Below are 23102 nucleotides of genomic sequence, written 5' to 3'. Positions count from 1 at the left end.
TAATAAGCTTAATGTTGCTAATCTATGTGATAAATTCAGTCGGTTCTAATAAATCGCAATAGAATTCTTTTCCCAAATCCAAAAGATTGAAAAATCATATCTAACATGTTCATGTAAGATAATGGATAATCATTTGATTTAGAATCATCTCAGCAATTGGTAAAATGCTCTATAAAATAAAGTTCTTAAGAATTTTTTTTTCTCTTTAAGATTACAAAACTTTGAAAATCAAGCTCTTATATATATATATGATGGACGCAGAGAAGAGGCATGTCAACCCAAGAATTGGTCCACAAGTTTAGCCATGGAGCTAGCTAGGCTATCTGCTGCTTCTTGTGAAGATACCTCGGCATATACACGAACAACATCCTCCGTGCCAGATGGCCGCACAAAGCATTGATCTTGAGAATACTTCCCCTATAAACACACAAGAGAAAGGAAAAGGATGACAAAGTTGCAATGCAATAGTGCGAGGGTTTAACAAATACAAAATAGACACACCAATGTCCTAACAGAGAAGACACATCCACACCAGGAAAAAATTCCACAAGAATCGCAATAGAGACACCCACTAATAAGTCCAATAAAGAAGAAAAATCTAGGCCTGAAACAAAAGAAAGTCCACAAGTCTCAAAAAGCAACATCAAAGTTCTAATCAAAAGACACATCCATTAAAGACATATTCAAGCCAGTTTTAAACAGAAGACACATCCATTAAAGACACTTCCAATAAAAGACATATCCATTAAAGACACATTCGAACAAGTTCTAAACAGAAGGCACATCTATATAAGTTTTAAATAAAAGACACATATTTTAAAGACACATCCATATAAGTTTTAAACAAGTGTTTAACAAAGGCAAAAAATCCAACTAATACTAAATTAAAATAGAATCATAGCTCAAAAATAACCACCCACATATAGTTATGAAAAATTAGTCAATCCATTAATCACATTTCAACTACACGCACGGTTAAAAAAAAACTCAACAAGAGGAACATAATGTCCGTACCAAGAGCAACTTCAAACATTTCTACATAATTTAGACCATTCAAAGCATATATAAATCAATAAATTTTAAACAAAGACTAATTAGGCAAATAAATAATCTAAGTCTCAAGTTCTCCTTTTTCAATAACTCTAAAACCACCGTGGAAGCATCAACTAAGTACAAGATACAACAACAATAAGACATAAAATCATTCAATAGCAACATCCATTAATCAAACTAAAAACTTGGAACATTGAACGAAACTAATTAAATTCAGTTATTGACAACTTCACGTAAAATCTAAATCATGGAAACAAAAGACGCCTCTATTAAAGACACATCCAACAAAAGACTCCGATTAATACTAAATTAAAACAGAATTACAGCTCAAAAAATAACCACCCACATGTAGTTCTGAAAAATTAGCTTATCTATATTAATCACATTTCAACTAGACGCACAGTTAAAAAAAAACTCAACAAGAGGAACATAATCTCAATACCAAGAGCAACTTCAAATACTTTTACATAATTCAGACTATTCAAAACCTATAAATCAATAAATTTTCCAATTTTAAAACAAGACTAATTTGACAAAAATAATCTAAGTCTCAAGTTCTCCTTTTTCAGAAACTCTCAAACCACCATGGAAGCATCAACTAAGTACAAGGTACAACAACAACAAGACATAGAACCATTCAATAGCAACATCTATTAATCAAATAAAAAACTTGAAATATTGAGATAAACCAATTAAATTTAGTTACTCACAATATTACGTATAATCTGAACCATGAAAAAGTACATAAAAATGAAATTGAAACAGAAGACACCTCTATTAAAAACACATCTAACAAAAGACACATTAATTAAAGACACATTCAAGCAAGTTTTAAAAGAGGACACATCCATTAAAGAAAAGGTCCAAAAGAAGACAAATCAATGTCTATTGCATGAAGACAGTAACACATAGAGGTTTCTGAATAAGAAGAACTCAACATAACTAACCTAATCAAAGGATGCCAGTAAATTACTAAATGAAAGTAATTTGGTTTAGTATGCACTAACAGTAAAGAAGGAAGCACCTTTCAATAACCTTTAAGAAATTAATCAGCATCACAGGTAGAACCAATACCAAGAAAAAATCAATTCAAATTAGCAAGTCAAACATGTAAACTTCATTAAAAACAGGAACATCCAGTTATTCAGCAAAAATTAAAGAACACCTCAATTGAATCACTAATCCTAGTTTATGAATCCTAGGACAATGCAGAGAATCATCTATTAGATAAAACCCTAAGCATATACTAACCTGTTGGAGAACAATGGAGTGAAGGAGCAGTAGTAGCCCGCGACGAAAGATGGAGAAAAGCGTTGGCGCGTCGTGAGGGCAGTGGCGGACTGCACGTGTCCCGGCAGAATGATGGTAGTGGCGGTGCGACGTCGCGGGTTTGAGCAGAGGCGGCACTGGGCAGCGTTCCTCAAGCGGACGGAAACGGCGTCGAAAAGAGGTTACAACGCGTCTCCGAGGCAGGGAGGTTCAGCAACGGGGGAGGGGGAATGGAAACATACAGAGCGGTGGTGAAGAATGACCAAGTGGAAAGGGTGAAGGAAATTTTGAATTAGGGTAAACTGGGATGATTGAGTTTTTTTTTTGTGTTTGATGGGTCCAGCCCAATAAAATTGGCAAAAGTTGGCAGATGTGTGTTGGTAACGTAGCAGAGTTCATATCATATACTTTTTGTATTTTTTACTCTGCCTTACTTGAATAAAAGGAAAAGGTACTATTGATCGGTTTCAGTTAAGTAGAGGTGTCTTGGTTATTCATATAATTTGCTCACTATCAAGTTGGTCCCATAAGATTAAACCTTTTTTTTAATGTATATATTTTATTTTCATAAGAGATTGCAATTCATTGGAGAATGGAGATTTTGGTGAGCAGAGTCTTTATCAGCAAAGAATCTAATACTATTAATTGATAGATATTACATGGCCAACTAGTATTAATGGTAAAGAATGACTCAAATTATTCATTTTCTTTGGGAGAAGAATTGCGAAACCAACTTATTGCATTCTAAGTTGTTGGTCTTTGCATGATCACAAACACACACACACACATTCATTCATTTTGTGTGTTTCACAATCATCCTTTGCAGCTCCTCCTTTCTTACTCCAACCACTCTATCAACCACTTTTCCTTTCTTAATGAGTATAAAAGTTGGTAATGCTTGAACTTGGAATGCTTGAGACACCTCCTGTTAACGACGAAAATATATTAGTTCTGAACTATATTACGAGTAAATGATTCGATTTTTATGTATCGGCAGTATAAAACAATTTTACGCAAATATTATATTGTTTACTTTAGTAGACTTGTATGACCCAACCGTAAGTATTTTTAAAAGTCATGCAAACATAAATAGTTGAAAGACGCAAACTTATTTTTTTGGACTTTGTTAGGTAGATAATGATTTTTGTGAACAATGGACTCTAAAATTGGTCCAATAAAGTAAAAACACACTACACTCTCAAATTATCTACCTAAATTTTAATATTAGGATAACCATCCACACATCTAATGAATTAAACATTTGATATATCCATTATTCATATTGTTTAGTATTTTCATTGTTTACCTATATTTTTTTTTATTTTTTTATACGGTTAATTATTGCAATTAAAAGGGGTATATTTGATAAGTCAAGTGGATGGGAATAAGTGAAATACCATTAGCTCATCCACATCAATCTTGATGAACTCAACATCTTTGTAATTTGCAGCAAAATCTTGAATAACTGGATCCATGAATTTGCAAGGTCCACACCATGTAGCTGTAAAATCAATCACCATCTATATAGCAAACAAAGACTACATACATTAGCAAAACCAATAATATTACTCATTCACTATCATATTACTATATCATAAATGAAAGATGCTAAAAATGAAGGAAACAAAAAATATTAAACGTACCAATTTGTCCGTTTCTTTCAAGGCACCAAAATGAGCATTCCATTTAGCATTGGAATGGAAGGTAAGGACTTGAGATGATGAAGTAGTAGTTGATGGTGATGATCTTTCAGCAAAAAAAAAATTGAACAAGTTTGCTTCCATGTTATTGGTTCTTTCTTTAATTTTCTGCCTGGTAATTTATAAACCAAAAATTGGTAAGTTGGGAGAGAATTTGAGTTTTCTTAGGTAGTTTAATTTGTGGCTGACGGGAAATTGGCTGGGAAGACTTAGATATTTATAGGCGTAACAAAGTAGTGTGAATTCTCTTGAAAGCTATGGGGCTAGATTCTTCTAAGTGGCAAGCTGTAAAATGTAGCTAATTAACTAATATACATTTAAGAGCATATAGTTAAGCACTTGCTATCACTAGCTGGTCCCAACACATACATTCCCATGAATATAACTAAATGATCATTATTATTCTAATGTTAAAGAACATGTAGTTTTCATTAAGCTCCCTTTTATATTTTATATATATATTTAATCAAAGAATTAAGTAACAAAAATAAATTGATACCGATCAATAAAATAAATGAAAATAGAGAGTGAAATTTTGGTAAATATTATTATCTTGAGTCTTGAATTTCGTTAAGGAGTACTTGCTTCAAGTATACAATTATTAAAAAATTAAAATGACTTTTTTAATTGAAGTATATGAGATGCATCATGCACCATGATGATATTCCAGAAGCACGCGCTTCTAGATTATAACCTGAAAAATTTGAAGGAAAAATCAAAATGATCATAAATAACGGTGTTCATATTCCTTGCCAATGCCAAAATAGAATGTTTGGATTGAAGTCTTGCAGCATCTCAGGATTCTGAAGCTGTCTTCATTAAGCATGTGAAACATAAAAATAGACTCTCTCATTTTTTTTTTATTTTTTTTATAAAATATGATTTCTCCCATTTAATATTTTTTTATATATATATATTTTGTCTTATTTAAAGAGTGTATGGTAAAAAACTATATTTTATAAAATAATTTTAAAAAAAATTAAGAAGATCTATTTTTTGTAAACTATGCATATATATATATGGACTGTTATAAAAGTGAAAAAAAAAAAAGAAAACAAAGAGGAAAAATATTAAGTAACCACAAATACTTTTAGATGCGCAGCAAAGATGATTTTTATTTATTTTTTGAAATTATTTGAGGGCATTTTTTTTATATTATTGTTAGTGCTTTTATCAGAATGATGAAATATTATTCTTAACTATTGAATTTATAAGTAATTTTTACATTTTTAATTTATCCATGATTATTTTCTTGAATCTTGACAAACTATAGTAAAAATTAAGTTCTATTAAATTAAACCTACATTAGATACGATGAATAATTTTTTTTTTCCTGAAAAGCACCGATGAAAAATTAAAAAAATTCCACACAAATTAAAAAAGTCACCAAATAAGTCTCTTCATATACTTGTTTATTATAAATATATTTTTTATTTTAACTATTTTTTTATGTGTATTTTGTATTTTAATATAAATTTTATATGAATAATTGATTTTAAGTATTGTTTACAAAGTAAAAGACTAGAAAAAAATTACATAGAATGAAGAAACACATAATAAACTCAATCAAGTTAAAGAACTGGGGAAAATTATATAAAATTTTTTTTTTATGATAAGTAGGTTCATTAAGAACTTTTGAATAGACTAAAAGTTCCACGAGAAAAAAAAAATACCAAATAAGCTTTATTTTGAAATATTTTGTGAAGAAAGTACAGTTTTTTTTAGTTTACGAAGAATTAAAATATTAGATAAATTTCATCTTATATATTAGTCTTTTATCCAATTTTATTAGAGACTTATTAATTTAGCATTGTAATTCTTTAAAGATTTATTAATATTTTTTCCTAAAGATATTTATTACAAATTAAAATTTCTCAAATACTTTTTTTTTTCCTTATAAATTTATCCAAAAAATTCTTCGAACACTACTTATTTTAGTACTTTATAAAAGTTTTGGAGACAATGGTCCCGAATCTTTTTAACTCCGCTGCTTTGCCTAACAAAAAAAAAAAATTCATTATTCATACACGCATTTCTTCTGAAGACCAAATTTGTTTGTGCTATTATGCGCTGAAATATCCAAGAGATTATTTAGAAAAATCAGATTTGTACGGTAAAGAATATTAGGATAGCTACATATGAATTGATATGAATGGCTCGATTTGTTTTCATTTTCTTTGCTAATTTAAGCAATAATAATTTCTTAATAAAGATATATATAGTTTTCGTGTAAGATTTTGTCAACTATTAAATTTTTAAAACGATATTGTACTTCAATTCAAAATTTGCATGTCGATGAACAAAATCTGACGAGGACCGAAAAGCATGCAAAGAAAAACTCATAACAAAGGATGCATAGAGGTTGGATACGCCTGTTGCTAATTTAGTTAGAGGAGTGTTAGGGGTTAGTAATTTTGTGTTTTGTAACTATTAATTGGTCATTAATAGTGTTTTTAATGGTATGAGATTAAATTCAATGGTGTGGAATCATTCAATTTTCTTTTAATGGTTAAATGGTACCCAATTTTTTAAAAAATTGCTGGCCCCGAAACTTTTCTATTTATTTATTTATTTTAAACAAAGGTAGGTTTTATTTCATGGCCATGGATTCGTTGGGAGTATCGTTAACCATCCTACAAATATCTATAAAAAAAAACCCTGCTTTTTTATTTTTAAAATAATTCATAATTAAGACATTTACCTCTCTGTTTATATTTTTTTTAATCACAGTTTCAAAGAGGAGACATTTGTCTTTGCTAGGATTATTGCCTCTTTCTACCACCGTCGCTTGCTCTCTGTTTATCTCCCTCTACGATCGCTCATTCGCTGATCTTCGCCGTGAGTCGTTGTTGGTTCTCTACTTCTCACCGTGCGTCGTCGTTGCTATTCTGCTTCTCCCCGTATCTCGTTGTATCTCGCCGACGCTGATGGGTGGTCTCGCCATGCCTCTCTTCTGTGTCTGCTCAAAGTTGAAGCAACATTTTTTATCCTTTCTGGACTCGCTATCTTCGACTCTCTACTTTAGATCGGTAACTCAGTTTAAATATATCTCTCAATTTAGTTTCTTTCTTTTCAAAGTTTCGATTTCAATTTAGAAATGGAAATAATATGAGAAAATATGTTGATATTTTTTTTAACATGTGTGAAATTATAGTATTGGTTAGTTTTAGCAATTTTAGCACTTCAGAAAGTTAACAACTAGTTATGTTTTTTGTCAATGGAAGATAAAAATTTTGCAAAACCGTTTACATTTATTTTTGAGAAGCATTGCTATGTCATTATTATGCATGGACTAGGGTTCAAGTTCAGAAGACATTATAGTAGATTCTTAGAAGTTATTGCATGTCAATTCGATCTATTATGTTTGTATTATATTTTATTACTGTCAAGTAGGAGTTGAAACAGGCCAGTCCAGACCAGACTTTACTTTTAACAGACCAAGCCTGTAATAGAATATATTGGCCTAAGCCTAGCTTGTAGTCTGGTATAGGCTTTTTAATGATTCCTGACCCTGGCCTGTTGTTAAATCTGGCCTGGCTTGAAGCCTGTCAATAGGCTTGTTTTTTTTAATAATAATTAAATTTAAAATATATTTTAATTTTAAAATTATAAAATATAAAATAATAAATTTATGGACAATATTGATACAAAATAAAGATAAAATATCGATAAATAACTATCATTGATTAAAAAAAAAGATAATATATATGAATATATTCTCACTTGGCTACTTCCAAAATATGTAATATATCAAAATAAAAGACTTTATCAATATCAAGAGTTGTAACAAACCAACTAAACATAACATCAAATAAAAGTTAATAACTACTTAAATCAAAACAAAGTAAAGGAAATGTTGGACAATTAATCGATTAACCCTCCAAATTTGAAAGTGATTTAATTTTTCTGTTCCAACACCTTGAAAAAAAAAAAGCAAACATACACATATCATTAAATTTTTAAATAATTTAAATGCAACAAATATTATTCTTCTAATAAAGGCTTTTAAGTTAGTGGAATTCCAGCCTGTCAAGCCTCTTAGATGGGGTACCTATTCTGTTGACATGCAAATCCATAAGCCCTTCATATGGGGTTCCATTCTTCATGCCATTCTTCGTGACATTCAAATCCATACAACATTCTTATGTTATGTGAAATCATGCATGCATTAATGCATTCCATTTAGTTTGAACTTTCAAATCTCATCGGTAGGGTCATGCATGATGTGTTACTTTTCTTTATACATTGCTTCTTTAGAAAAATATTATCTCTAGTTATACACGAAACTCATCTGTCACATCTCTCATCATTTTCTGTCACCAGTTAGAATACTAATGATTCATTCACCTCTAACCAACCATTGTCTCTATTTTTCTTAGATGTTCAACGATGCACTTCGTTTAACTAAATTGTTCAGTGTCATTTTTACTTCTTCCATACATCTAATTTAATTTAATTATTTTTTATTTGTTTATACCCTTCATAATTATCCTAAACCCTGTTCTATATATTACAACATATGGTACATTGATCACATACTCCAGTTTCAAACTCATTCTAGTACTTTCATTCCTTTTAACATATCTTTCCTTTAGCTGCTATCAACTAATGGCTTTCATTCCTGATACAACCCAAGGGTGTTCATTTTTTTTTGAGGTTTCTTCTGAGATGGATTGAATTTTGGTTGATGCTATAGTTTATTATTTCAAACATTTAAATCTATTAAACAAGATTTATTATGAGTGTCATTTTTTTGTATCAAATGCTTATTTCCTGTACTGTATTTTCGAATGTTTGTTATCAGGACATGGGTGAGCTTCCAAGCAATTTTTCTAGGAGATTTCATGATGAGCTCGCTTCATTGTTAATATTTGCTGATCATGCTCGCAATGAGTTGGAAGTTCTGATTGAGAAAGGCCCCCGGACGGGCATTATTGTTAACGGTTCTCGGAATTTTTCATCCTTCTATGGCCTTAAGCTTGGTGGTTGGCTTAAGGTTTCTTATGTAGATTCTAACCGCTTCATAATCAATGAAGTCATTGATCATAACATGAAGGTTAAGGAGTTTTCATCTCCTCCTTTCAAAGTTTCACTTGATATTAAACCCACGGTAGGGTCTGATAGTGTCATTGATATATCTGAAGATTCTTCTCTTTTGAGCTCTGTCCATGTTAAAGATTCATCATATAAAAGTCCTCAACCTTATTCCATCAATGAATCATTTTATACTGTTAACTACCACCAATATGTAATGAGTTGTTATCTAAAATAATATCCTTAAGAGCCCTTAGACATGAATCATTATAGGAAGCATTGTCAATAGATACTGAGAAGACTTTGTTTTCAATTCTCCAAATCTTCAAACACTTGAAAATAGTATCCACAACATCGATGCACGTCTAGGAGCAGGTACCTGAACAAAACTCAAAATCCTTTTTTGAAGATTCCACCCCGCATTAATAAAGTGACCTATGATAACCATATATTCAATAATTTGATGGCTTGATCTCCACATGTCAATTGTCAAACTTATCTTCCTAACACTTGTAACAAAGCCTTCAATTGTTTCTTTTCTGCCTCATATATTGCCAAGCAATCACTTCGAGCAGTTTTGCGGGAAACTTTATGAAATTCAGAATTAGTGTATTGAAAGCCCTACATCCAAACTTCATCCTCAATAATGCTGAAAGGATGCTCATGAACCATAATTTCTGTAGCAATTATTTGTCTCATCTTCTCTTGAGAATATCTTGCACCTGGTGTTACAAAAGGATTAACACTTGAATTGGAAGGTTGAAATGGAATCAATGGTTACTTCTTTTGTGCAGCAACATGCAATCTCCTTTGTAAGCAACTACTAGAATGCCTACATAAATGTGAAGTACAAGCTCCTTTTCTTTGCAATACTTGCAAATAGCTTTTGTACCTTCAGAACTTTCAACTTGATCAAAATTGTCCCAAATTGGTGAAGTCTTCTTCCTTTTTTTTAATAACAGTTTCATTACTAGCATTTTCATCTGTGACTGGTTGATTTGTAATAGTTGTTGTTTGTGTTGGTGCTGATGTAGTTGTTGGTGTTTGTAATGGTGCAATGACAGTATCTGTCGTTGGCATTGTTGGTACTGGCTGATTAATTTCTTCTCCATTTAAAGAAATAGAATTGGTCAATGGATCACTTGGAGTTACAGATTCAGCCATTTCTAAAGCCTATTGTAATGCCTAAACAAAAATTAACAGACAACATTATCTTATGATTTTTGTTACTTTCATTATATGAATGACATAAAGTAAGAACCTTTTAATGAAGAAAAAAGTTGATAAAATTTTATGGTCGAAAAAGTAGAAATAATATCACAACACAAACAAAATAATCGAACTTAAAAAAAGATCTTTGACAGAATAAAACCCTAATTGATGAAAAATAATTAACATTATAACAACAAATATAAAAAATAATGACATGAGAAAGAAGAAGAAGTACGTACAGTCAAAGGAAGAGAAGATGAAGAGGATGGTAGAAGAGCATGTAGAGTGGAGAAGAGAAGAGAAAATGACCGTGTGTATGTTTGTTTTTTTATTAATCTGGATGGAAAGTTTTTAGAATTATTTTATTTGATTGACTTTTGATATTCCAACATCAAAGATTAAAGATATTAAGAAAATAAAAATATACATGTATAATTAAAGAGACAAATGGCTTATTGGATAAAGGTATTATAATATGATAGAAGACCCAAGTTCAAATCCTGCCTTTTAAAGAATATAGGCTTTTTTAATAGCCTGAGCCTGGGCCTATTTTCTATTAGGCTTGGCCAGTGTCAAGCGATTACTTGGCTTGGGAGTGTGCTGTTCACATTGTCCTACCACGTTGGTGTATCTTTATGTTCAAAACACAACTCTTAGCCTTTTCACATGTTTATGCAGATTAGATTATTAACATTGTGATTGAGTATCTTGTTTCTTTTGTTTGGCTTGGAGTTGAAATTGTCCTTGTCCTCAATGGCCCAATTTCATACTAATTGCTCTCCAAACCTGCAAAAGGTGTTGAGAAGACCTCTTCTCACTTCTCCCAAGGTTCTCGCTTTCTGCAAGTAAGAACTTTAACTTTTGTATCGTGATTATTACTGTTTTTATGTGAGATATCTCTAATTTGATCGTATTTGTAAAATTAGGGAATTTATTTTTCTTGAAGGCATTGTCGGCAAAGGTAGTCATTGATGCACATTCTATATGAAATGTTTGGAGGCTTTTATTTCTAATATAGCCATTTAATATGTCTATTTTCAAACTGAAGCTCAGCCTTTAAGAAACTCATCCCCCAGAGTGACCAATGAAGTTGTTTAAAAGACTGTAAGTGTTTGTATTTTTATTGATTATGTTCATTGCTCACTGTGTTTAATTCAATATGTTGTATAAATCATTATGCTTGTACCCATTGCTTTCATTGTTTTTCTCTTAAGCTACTACATTGAAGGGTTCTGAGGCTGTTACACTAGAAGAACCAAATTAATTTCCTGTTTTGATTTTGATTTTTTGTTTGTTATATAACAAAAGTGTGCTTTGATGTTTCTTAGAAAAAATGAATAAATAAAGAGAGCCTATTTTTTTTGTTAGAGTATCTATTTTTCTTACTCTTATATGTATCATTAGAAGGAGAAATATTTTAGAGATCTCTTAAGAAATTTTGTAGAGCAAATATTAAATAACGTGAAATAATAAATTTAGTCAATAAGAAGAAATTTAGTCATTTTACAAACCATCTTGTAATACTAATTTTATCCTAATTTTAGTTTTCACATTTTAACAATTTTACCTAAATATCCTTTTAAAGTAGTAAGTGGTGGATGAAATCGTGAAACAAATGACAGAGAAAAGGATAAAAAAAGAATATTTTACAAATAATTTTTATATTTTTATTTATTAAGACCCTCTAATATTCTGGTTGTTTATTTAAGTTAGTTGCTAGCTCCCACAGAGCTTGGCCTAAAAAAAAAAAAACCAGCTCATCAACCATTTAGACCCAAACTCATTTTCTGAAAGATAAGTAAACGGTTAAATTAGGTAATTACTTAAAATCACATTTTTTTTCTCAACCATAATCTAATTTCCGTAATTCTCATCACTGCTTTAAAACACTTTTATAAACTAGTATGGTTTTCTACAATAATTACTCTTGTATCAACACTATTTGGTTACAGTTCACAAAATAGTTTATATTCATTAATAGATCAACATCCTATGAACTGTGTGAATTGTGTGACACAAGTTCTGATTCATCATTATGCTCTTTCGTCATCATTTCATGCGATATTATGGAAACAACTAGTTCAGCTTCTTGACTGAATTAAGTTTTTTGTGATTTAACACAATCTTATATGGTCATGTTGCACATAATTAAAAGGTGAGTTCTCTGGTGGCTAAGTCTCTCATGGCTAATGATGACTAGGTGTTGACCATCCAATCTGAATTTGACACTTGGCATAGGTATTTGAAAGAAAATTTTTTAACCAGCTCTGTAATCAATGATTATATTACAGTAATGTGAGGTAAGTTTTATAAAGTTACTATGATCACAAGATTGAAGAGTCCATCAGTTAGAGTTTTGGAGTTTCTCGTCAGCGATTTTCAATCCAAGCAGTGGATCGCAAAAACGCAAGGCTTATTGTCACAGTTCTTGAAGATTCTGCAAAGCATCGCCTCTAGCAGTTCCATTGTAAAATCCGGTCAAATTGTAATTAATTAAATAATAAATTAATTATGAATGAACATGGTTAGAAAATTTAGCAATTAGAATTTGATAATTTAAATATAATATTTGGACTCAGTGGATTTTTCTGAGTAGGAAAATATAGTTTTCTGCGTAAAAAATGCGCACTAAAAATTTGACCAGCAGTACCGGCTGAGATTTGTCCAGTACTGCAGCTGAGGAAATTAATTATAAATGAATAAGGTTAAGAAATCAGAATTTATAATTAGGGATAGAAATATTTAAAATACGATTAAAAACTCTAATCTTAAAGGTTTTGGCCCAAAATTGGACCAACGGGCTAAACTAAGTGAACCGGGCCCAAGTGGGCCCAAGGCCCAACATATTTAACCCTCATTAATGAGCTTTCAGCTCACTTTTCCTCCAAAGAAAGAGAGAGAGCTCGGATTGAGAAGAGAGAAGAGAGGAGTGAGGGTTTCACTATTCACATCCAACTTCAAACTACCATAACTTGAGCTACAGAGCTCCAATCAACGAGCCGTTTGCGACCACGCATCGCTCTTCTCGCCCTCTTCGATTCTATTTAGGTATTGTGATGAGTTTCTCCATGACCTCTTCCCAGTTTTCGTTTTCCCCTTTGAACTCGAGTTTGGTTGTGGGTTTTGAGTAATTTTGTAGTTTTGGTTGTTTAGGGGTTTACTAACCTTGATTTCCTTGTGGGTATTACTCAAGGATCTGTGGTTTGAGGTAAGGAATCACTAACCCTTGTGATTTATTAGATTACATAAACCCTAGGTTGATTATAAGTATGAAAATTCGTTATGTTAGAGTATTGGGTGATTATGGTGCACAATGGAGAGATTCAATTTGCTTGTGAAATTTTGGTACGAAGGTTTAAGCTTGGGAGGCTTGGTGAAGAGAATTCAATTTTGGGTGTGGACCGCCGTCACTAAAGATACGGTTTAAGTTTCATTTAAGTACCGTGTGATATGATGTGAATTCCTATGTTAGGTGCCCCTAGGATTAAGCTTGAATGGTATGATTGATTGGTATTATATGTGTAGTAGATGATATTGATATTGGATAAGGATTGGGAAATTGTGCATTATTGTTGTGTTGATTGAAATTGGTAGTGGAACGTGAATTATATGGTGATGAGTTTATGTATATTAATTTAATGAAATATTGGGCCAGAGGCCGTGGATTTGGGCTGGAGGCTGTGAATTTGGGCCGGAGGTCGGAAGGAGGTAAGGACGGTAAGTATATGGTTGATGATTGGTGATTGAATGAATGATAGTAATATATGAGTTTGAACATGATGTTTTGTTGATTATTGAACTTGAAAGATTGGATGTTGTTTGAATTGAATTGTTGAGTTGAGATTCACGAAAGTGAAAAATTGGAAATTTTGGATGAAGTTCTTGTTGATGGAGTATGTAGTTGGTTTGTGATATTGATTTGTATGTATGATGGTTGATTAAGTTGTGTATTGTTGGAACTTGGGATGGGGAAAGACATATGATATGATGTTTTGTGTGAAATTGAGTTATTTGATTGAGATTGGTCAAAATGGTAAATTGGTGACAAGGCACAGATACCCTCTAATTGTGACAACAAATACCCTCTAATGGTGACAGGGCACGTCTTCTCTCTAATGATATTAATGCGTAACAGAAAGACGATATCCAAGTTAGCTACCGGGTGTGTCAGGTTCTGGCAGTTAACCGACACATGAGCTCACGGTTAATAGGATAGACATACATCATCTTGCATATGCTTGATTTGTTTGGGTTTACCTAATTGTACATGTTCCATGATTATTTGCTAATTGTCTTACTTGTGTATTACTTGTATGTATTATTTGTGTTTGTATAAAGTTGAGTTACTTGAGGGATGGTTCGGGCCTTGGAGTACTCGGTTGGAAGGTAGTGAAGGTACGAAGGATATTGGGTCAGAATTAAAATCCCCTATGATAGTTGCCAAGTTACGGATTAGTGGGAGCTTAGGTTGGATATAACGAGATAAGAAGTTTAAGATGATTAGTGAACTTATATTATAGTGTATTGTATTTATTTGGCACTTTTACCGTACTGGAAACCCATGGGTCAGGGGTTCTCATTCCGTATATATCTTCTGTTTTTCAGATGCAGGTCCTGGCGCTCAGCAGTGAACTGGATTTGTCTGAATGACGGCGGAGTTTATCTGATTCTGTTTTGTACTTTTAGGTCCTCCCTTTATTTTGTAAAACCAATTATGATGTATGTATGTATTCTTTTAAAACTTACCTATAGAGGCTTTGATGTATTTTTGGAGAGATAGGAATCTTCTGCTGTCAACTATTATAACTCTGTAATCCTAGTCGACCTAAACTTTGCGGGTTACGACTAGTGGCTAGTATACTTATATCTATGTCTATTCTACTTCTTCCTTATATGCCCTAGCAATTTCATCTGTTAGCCGAACACATTGAATTTTCTTATGCTTCGATACATAAGTATTACGACTTCGCGATTTTATTTCACTTATTTTTCAGGCTTCTCATTTAATATCTCCTTTCAACATATATATAATTACGTATTATAATCCAACTTGAGAGTCGTACCACCTTAATATCATTGACTTATGACTCGAGCATAAGGATATGTATGTTAGGGTGTTACATCCATGGTAGAGAAGTGCCTAAGATTTCAGGCGGTGGTGGCGACATGTGCTGATGGTATAGGGCAGCGATGAGCGGAGATATTTCATACACTGCGAAACTAGTGGAGAGACTGGTGAAGTCAAGAAAGGCGATGGTGGAGGATGCGGTGGCGCTGCTGTGGAGCATGTGCTGCCTTTGCAAGCAAAACGACGCCGTGATGGTGCTTTTATTTTTGCAGAGAAAATGAGAGCCAGGTGAAGAGCATGTGCTTGGATTTGATTAAGCCTTGCTAAATGTTGATTCTTAATTAACATAAAAAAGAAAAATATGCTGTTTTAATACTGGATTACAAATTAAATCCATTTGTTCTTTCCAAAAATTTTGAATGATCAGTTTTTTTTTTCTTTTTGGTGAACCCAATGTCCCAATTGTAGCCCACATGATATCATCATAGTAAGTTAGTAACTCACTAAAACTTACTGCACATTATCATGACCTAACTATTGATCAGAGAGTTAGTCAAAAGATTATCTTGCAAACACCCATGCCAAATGTCAAGCTTGGGTTGGATGGTCAACACCTAGCTATCATTAGTTATGAGAGACTTAACCACCAGAAAAGTCACCTAATTAAAAATAGTATCTATTAGATATATGTAAGCATAAAAATAAGACAACACTGCTTCATCGTTTACAATCACCAAGCTAATGAGGGTAAACAACATATATAAATAAAAAATATAGATGTTCACCAATACAGTCAAAATATTATTTATTTAAGACAATGCTACAGTAGTTCAATCAATGCAATATTGTTGAAACTAAACAAAAAATATCACCATTTAAAGAATGCTTTACGGTCCTTACGAAGACTATATATTTTCAGAAATCGAAGCAACAATGATGTAAATATAGAGCGAAATATAATGTTTTCAACTAGAGTAAAGTATCGTTTTTGTCCCTAACGTTTGGGGTAAGTCCTATTTGTGTCCCTAATATTTAAATCGTCCTATTTGTATCCTTAACGTTTATAAAAGTGATTCAATGTTATCCTACTATCAATTATACTAACAAATCAGATTATATTTTTCAATTATTCTCACTTGGATGTGTTCGATTTAATATTACACCCACTATTTGTGTTTAGATTCAATTATGTCCCTAGAAAAGTGAATTATATAAATGTTGTAGGAATTAGTTTCAACTTTTTATAGTTATTTTTCGGAGTGGATCATCGATTCTATCTCAGACAATTGTATTCTAACTTCAAGAAGAGATTTTTAAAACTCAAACTAAAGTGCTCATGATGTGTAATTGACGGCAAGATAACATTGAATTACTTTTACAAACGTTAGGGATACAAATAGGACAATTTAAATGTTAGGGACACAAATAAAATTTACCTCAAACTTGGGGACAAAAACGATACTTTACTCTTTTCAACTATTATTAATGATATAGAAACACCATGAAGGAAATGCTGCTGTTAATGATATAGTCATCTGCTGCCCAAGTTTTTTCAATTGTTGTAATATAAACACCAACTATGCTTGATTAACATGCAACTATCCTGACGATAGTTAGCGAGTCCTGCATGAAAAGAGCTACGAATAAAAGGGTAAAGAAACTTGATTTGGAACTCATCACAGTTGTACTCACAATACAAATAGCATAGCAAATTAGGAATCACATAAGTGGAACAGTGTTCTCAATTTCAAATTCTACAAAAGATTTAAAAGAAACCTTAACCATGCTACATTTGGCAATTTGCCACAAACTAGGTTCATCAATTGTGTGACTAAGTCAGGTTCATGAGGTGTACATTTTTCTTTTGCACTTAGTTCTTCGGTGTAAGTAATTAAGAGTGCGTTTGGTTAGTGTCTTTGAGACACATATACACATACACAAATACAAAAGATACATAGACATAAAGATACACAAATTTTGTAATATGTTTGGTAATAATATACAAGATACACATGTATAAATCAAATGTCAATTTTACCCTTTATGTCTTATGCATTGGTAATTTCAAAAATAATTAAGGATAAAAAGGTCAAATTTTGTGTCCTATGCATCATGTCTGATGTCTCCATGTCTTAGCTTTAAAGAGGAACACTAAATACATATATTTTGTATGTATCTATGTACCATGTAACGACCCAATTTTCAGCACGTCATGATCATACTGAAAATCAAGTGTTACTAATTTGCTTTCCTAAAAATTAACTAAATAGTTATTATTTAGCCTGTAATCGTATTAGCGCGTGATCGAATTTTCGAAAAACTGAAATAATTTAATAAGTACGATAAAATAACACAAACAAAATAACACAAACATCAGAGATAGCGATAATATACATCATACATACTATTTACACACACATACAAGTCATACACACACACACAGTCATACAGGTCATAAGTTAGTGTATACCCTTCACACCTTGTTACTATATACATAATCAACACACACACATACACACATATACTGTCATACAAGTCATAAGTTAGCGTACACCCTTCACACCTTGTTACTATATACATAATCAACACTCTAGGCCCTCGTCCATATAGGAAGCCCCTAAGCTGGCGTCCGAAAATTAGCCTAGTCAACTATATACATTCTACTCTCTCAGTGAGTCTAATCAAAAGTCAGAGGCTAAACACAAAAGTTAGGCTAACAAAAAAAAAACTCCCAAAAGCCACATTCTCAGCTCCCAAGCATCAACTGTCGTCATCAGAGAAAATCTCAATCACGTCTGATGGGAAAAGAAGGAAGGGGTAAGAACTGAGGGGTTCTTAGTAGGGTCGGGGGTAATCAGTTAAGTCAGGATTATCACAATTCAATCAATTCCCAGCCAAATTTACAAGAATCACAGAGAAATAGCCAATCACAACATTTTAGAATACCATTAAAGAATGCACAAAGACAAGAAGACAATTGCAAACAGTTTCACATTATCAAGTAGAATGCAAATGTGCAGTAAGGATATCGTAGGTAATGAGCTCATTTGTCGGCTTCGACCCGCACCCGACGCAATCTGACTCGCAAGTCAGATAAGGCATTCTAGCGACATAACTTCTGCAAGTTTCTACTTCTTGCAGGCGTTGATTCTCCAGCTGAAGTATGTCGAACATGACCTCTGCAAATATTTACAGGCGCTGATTCTCCAGATGAAACATGTTTGATTCCTTCCTTCAATTTACACTATTTTTCTTGCTTTTAAAATTGATAAAAGATGAATTCGAAATCAAACGAGTATCTCAACATTAGTAGTTATATTTTTCATTGGAGTAGACAAATGCTTTTGCACGGTAGCCTTACATTTCTCAAACAAAACTTAAAAGCCAACAAATTAAATCAGAGTACATTAATTAATTAAGTAATTAAGAGGATGATCTAATTAATTAAGCAGAACACCATGCATCATCATTTATTTTGTTCCCTCACGTTTGATGACGACCAAATGGGAATTGAAGATCCAAAATCACACAGAAACACATACTCATCATGAGTTGGTTCAATTTGTATGCTTCTCAATGAGCTTTTGGAGTTGGTCCTTTCTTGCACCGACAACCTTATCAACAACTTTTCCTTTCTTAATCAGAACGAATGTTGGCATTGCTTGCACCTGAAATTCTTGAGAAACCCCCTGCCATTGCAATTGCATCCATTATTTTCATTTTTCAATGATGATTTTGAAATATATGTATACATATATAGAGTGCAATTAATTGTGATAAATTAAATAAGCCAAGTGTAGTACGAACCATCAATTCATCCACATCAATCTTGATGAACTCAACTTGTGTGTATTTATAAGCAAACTCTTGGATAATTGGATCCATGGATTTGCAAGGAGCACACCAGGTAGCAGTGAAATCGATCACCATCTTTCATTATCAACAAAAAGTTATTATTGTTTATGAAAGCACAAGGAAAAGAAGAGACAAGGAGAGAAAAAAAAAAAAAAGAAGAGAGGAACAGAGATTCTAATGTATTTGTTGAAGAAATAAAGATTCTGTACTTATTTCAGAAACAAATACCATCACAGCCATTTAATTTCATTTATAATAATTTGAAGTTGTATTAAAATTTAAAAACGAATAGCAATTATTATAAATTAAACACAAATCAAAATATATTTTAGAGGTATATATGTAACAATTTCTCTTAATTTCAACATTATTGTGAATGCATGCTCACAACAAAGTAATTAAGGAACTGAGAGAGTGTTGGTTATATATAGTTGCAAATTAAACTAAATTAAATAAGAAAAGCATACCAGCTTGTTAGTTAATTTAGAGGCATCAAAGTGAGCCTTCCATTTGGCAGTGGAATGGAAAGTAATAATGTGAGATGAGGATGGGTGTGGTGTTGATGATGTATGGCCATAGCCCTCCATGTTTGATGCATTAGCTCCCATTTTGCTTTTCTTTCTTTTTTGCACTAAAATAAAAACTTTGATATCTATGCAAGTTTGGATGCTAAACATTGTGTGCATGGAAGCTTCATTTAATAGGGACTTATAAAGTAGAGAGAAGAGAAAAGAAAATCATTTAGCATCAGATTCTTTTCTAACTAACGTTACCCAAGTTCTTGAAATTGACCCTTGTTTGTGAATTAGGCAGAGTTTAAAATACAACATACAATTATCTACTTATTATATCACTATGTATTGGTTTGTCACTTTAGGATTGACAGTTTTAGTGTTATCATTGAAACAAAAGATGCAGTTAGCCAGGGTTAGCCTAACTTACTAATCTACATATATTACAAGAGTCACAACTAAAATGAAAATATATATACAAAGCTCAGCATCTTGCTATTAATAGGAGGCATATAATAATAAAGAAAATGTTTTTTTTTTCAATTTCTAAATCATTATACTCTGTCAATTCCAAATCTACTATTCTTAGAGTTTGGTATGGCATGGCTTTCACTCAAACTAAATGCCTTTGAACTTTTATTTTCCAGTGCCGTGAGATTTTATTGATATCCCATTCATACTTATATTTGGATATTCAGGTAATGTTACTATATATATAAAATAAATAAAAATGCTATGTTCATGTTAAAAATTAGTCACTAAATAAGCTATTATTTATTTATGTATAAATATTTTTTTAATTCATTTTTAATATATATTTTATATTTTAACATATATTATATACAAATGGCCGATTTAATGACTAATTTTTTGTGTACAAATAATATAATCTTTTTTCGATAATTTTATAACTCACTTGATTTCCATGTGTACAAGTAGCATGATTATAAAATAAAATACTTACTTTCATACATTTGACAAAATTTTGGAGGATAAATCTGAAATTTTTGTTCTATCTACAGCAAATATATAAATTATTTATGGATCATTCTAGTATAGTTATGCCATAGTGATTATAGTATTAAATTAAAATAATATTTTTTATTATTTACCAATACTTTTTAAAAAGTGTTGCTAAATAAAATTATTATCAAAATATAAAAAAATATAGTCAGCATAAACATAGACATACTCTCTCTCTCTCTCCTCTCTCTATCTCTCTCTAGGTTTTTTTTTGAAATAAATAAAAAAAATAAGTTATTTCAACTTTAATTTTCGGAATGTCTTTTTTTGCTCATGATGAGTTTACTACACCCCTGTAAACTTCTATAATTTTATAGAGTTCACGCTAATCCCGCGAACATCACTCAAATTCTCTCTAAAACCTCACTGAAAACAAAACTCAAATTCCTAAGCCATTATTATTGTCTCCAAGAATACATAGGCGTACACAAAAGTATATCGACAACAAGCATAGCTTCTTCAATATTACCGGCAGCAATTATGACCATTATTATGGTCTCCAAAATACACAGATACACAGGAATAAGCCATATTTACCCAGAATTTTTATTATAAATTAAAAAAATTACTATTTCCCAAAAAAATACGACTTATTCTTGTGTATTCATATGTACTTTAGAGATGATGATAATTGTTGCCATTGGCCGTTGTGAAGTTTAAGAATTTGAGTCAACCTGTTTTTTTGTTAGAATTCAAAGTGAAATTCGCCACGGATTAGGCGAAGTTCATAATTTATATGAAGTTCACCGAGGTTAGGCGGACTCTATTAATATTATGGAGTTCGCCGTAGATGCAGTGAACTTGCCTAAAATTAAAAGAAAAAAAAATATAGATATAGACACACACACACACACGCTTTAGAGTTTAGAGAACATTGTTAAGTACTTGATATTCTATATTAAAAATTAAATAATAATGTTCGGTAGGTCGGATACCGGACGGGTTGGGTTGATATCCTGATCGAGGAAGGAGAAGGCGTCTGGTCGCACGTCTTCGGGCTGAGGGTAGGCGAGGTCCCGAGTTCTTCGAATGTAGTAGGGGGTGTCACCTGCAAAGACACTCCGACGCTCAAGTCAGTGAAGTGTGCAGGCGAGTAGAAATTGAGTGGTATGTGACGTACCTTGGGGGAAGGGCAGGACTTTCCCTATATATACCATGTCAGAGGTGGGCCCATCAAGGACAGGCCCACCTTCCCTGATGCTCTCTCCTCACAGCTGTAGCGTAGCTGTCAGGGACGCGTGTTCGGGTCGGCGACAGAGCGTCTCCTACCCGACCGTCTGGGTCGGATGGTACTCGGGTCGGGCCGGCCCGCTAGCAGTTTGGGCCAGGCCGTAAGAGTGCCCCCGACGTGCCGATAACGACCGTGAGGATCGTTGATGGCGTGTCATCTCTCCTTTCGTGCGTTGTTGCTAGGTTGGCCGTCCGTGGGGGGGGGGGGAGACGTGCCTCTTGCGCGCGTGTCTGTTCGTTGTTGGAACAACCGCTTGTCGCCTCGTTCTTCGCGCGGGGTATTTAATGCTCATAATGGGCTGGAAAATCCTGTGTGCAAAGACTATTTTGCCCCCAGGTCTTTCGCGCTTCCTGGGTGGCAGTTTTAAACAGTTTTGCTTTGATTTTTCCCTTTTCACTCTTGCTCCTACTATCTCCCTGCTATCTCCCTCTTTTTTACTCAAAAAATCTCAGAGCGTCGTTCTAGCATCCTCGTGCATCTTTCCTTCTTCCTTCTCAGTTTTCGCAACCAATTCAGGTAATCCTTGATCCTTTCTCTTTTCTGCTTCATTGTTTTATGTTTGTTGCTTGCATTTGCTCCGTATTCTTGTTGTTTTGCTTGATTCTTGTTGGCAGATGGCTCATTATTGTCAAGTAGATGCTTTAGGGGAGGGGTACCATTCCAGGGTAGGTTTTTAGGTAGCTTGCATGATGGATGACTTTTAGCCATGCTTGATCTTAATTGCTGAATAGGATGAACATAGTTTCTGGGCTTTTTCTGGACTCCCGACCTCATAGACTAACGGAGTGGTACCCCCACTGTAGGTATGCCTCGCATCGTTTCTCGGGCTTCTTCTTTTACTGCGAATTACGATCCCTACGCTTGGGTGACTAAGGATGTGAAGGACTTGCCAAATCAGATGGACGAGGAGGAGTTGACGGAGTTCCGGCAAGCCGAGTATCTATGTGGGGGGACAGACGAGGAGGCCAATTATGACATCTTCGTTCCTGCCCCCAACGAACGGCTGTATGAGATTAATTTCCACTCCCCCCGGGTTGCCGACTGGATTTGGTTTTACAAAGCCATGTTCACCCAGTGGGCGTTCGCATACCATTCTCTGACTTCCAGATGGCGCTTCTTAATCAGATATCTGTGTCGCCATCGCA

At 33.0% G+C, this 23102-nt stretch overlaps 2 protein-coding genes across 2 annotated transcripts; both read right to left on the bottom strand.

Moving 5' to 3' along the window:
• Positions 1–2938: 2938 nt before the first annotated feature.
• Positions 2939–4209, bottom strand: LOC112750157 (thioredoxin H2). The gene is made up of 3 exons (XM_025798730.2): positions 3966–4209; positions 3720–3842; positions 2939–3247 (listed from the first exon to the last, which is right to left on the bottom strand). Exons 1-3 carry the CDS (start codon positions 4104–4106, stop codon positions 3116–3118), a joined length of 396 nt encoding a protein of 131 aa, XP_025654515.1. The 5' UTR covers positions 4107–4209; the 3' UTR covers positions 2939–3115.
• A 14423-nt stretch (positions 4210–18632) lies between these two features.
• LOC112750156 (thioredoxin H2) lies at positions 18633–19887 on the bottom strand. The gene is made up of 3 exons (XM_025798729.2): positions 19659–19887; positions 19144–19266; positions 18633–19025 (listed from the first exon to the last, which is right to left on the bottom strand). The coding sequence occupies exons 1-3, from the start codon at positions 19875–19877 to the stop codon at positions 18894–18896; spliced, it is 474 nt and encodes a 157-aa protein (XP_025654514.1). The 5' UTR covers positions 19878–19887; the 3' UTR covers positions 18633–18893.
• Positions 19888–23102: the final 3215 nt, after the last annotated feature.

The sequence above is a fragment of the Arachis hypogaea genome, chromosome 15, assembly GCF_003086295.3.
Source record: "Arachis hypogaea cultivar Tifrunner chromosome 15, arahy.Tifrunner.gnm2.J5K5, whole genome shotgun sequence".
NCBI classification, from domain to species: Eukaryota; Viridiplantae; Streptophyta; class Magnoliopsida; order Fabales; family Fabaceae; genus Arachis; species Arachis hypogaea.
The sequence above is the reverse complement of the archived record's forward strand: the minus strand, read 5'-3'. Positions and strand labels throughout refer to the sequence as shown.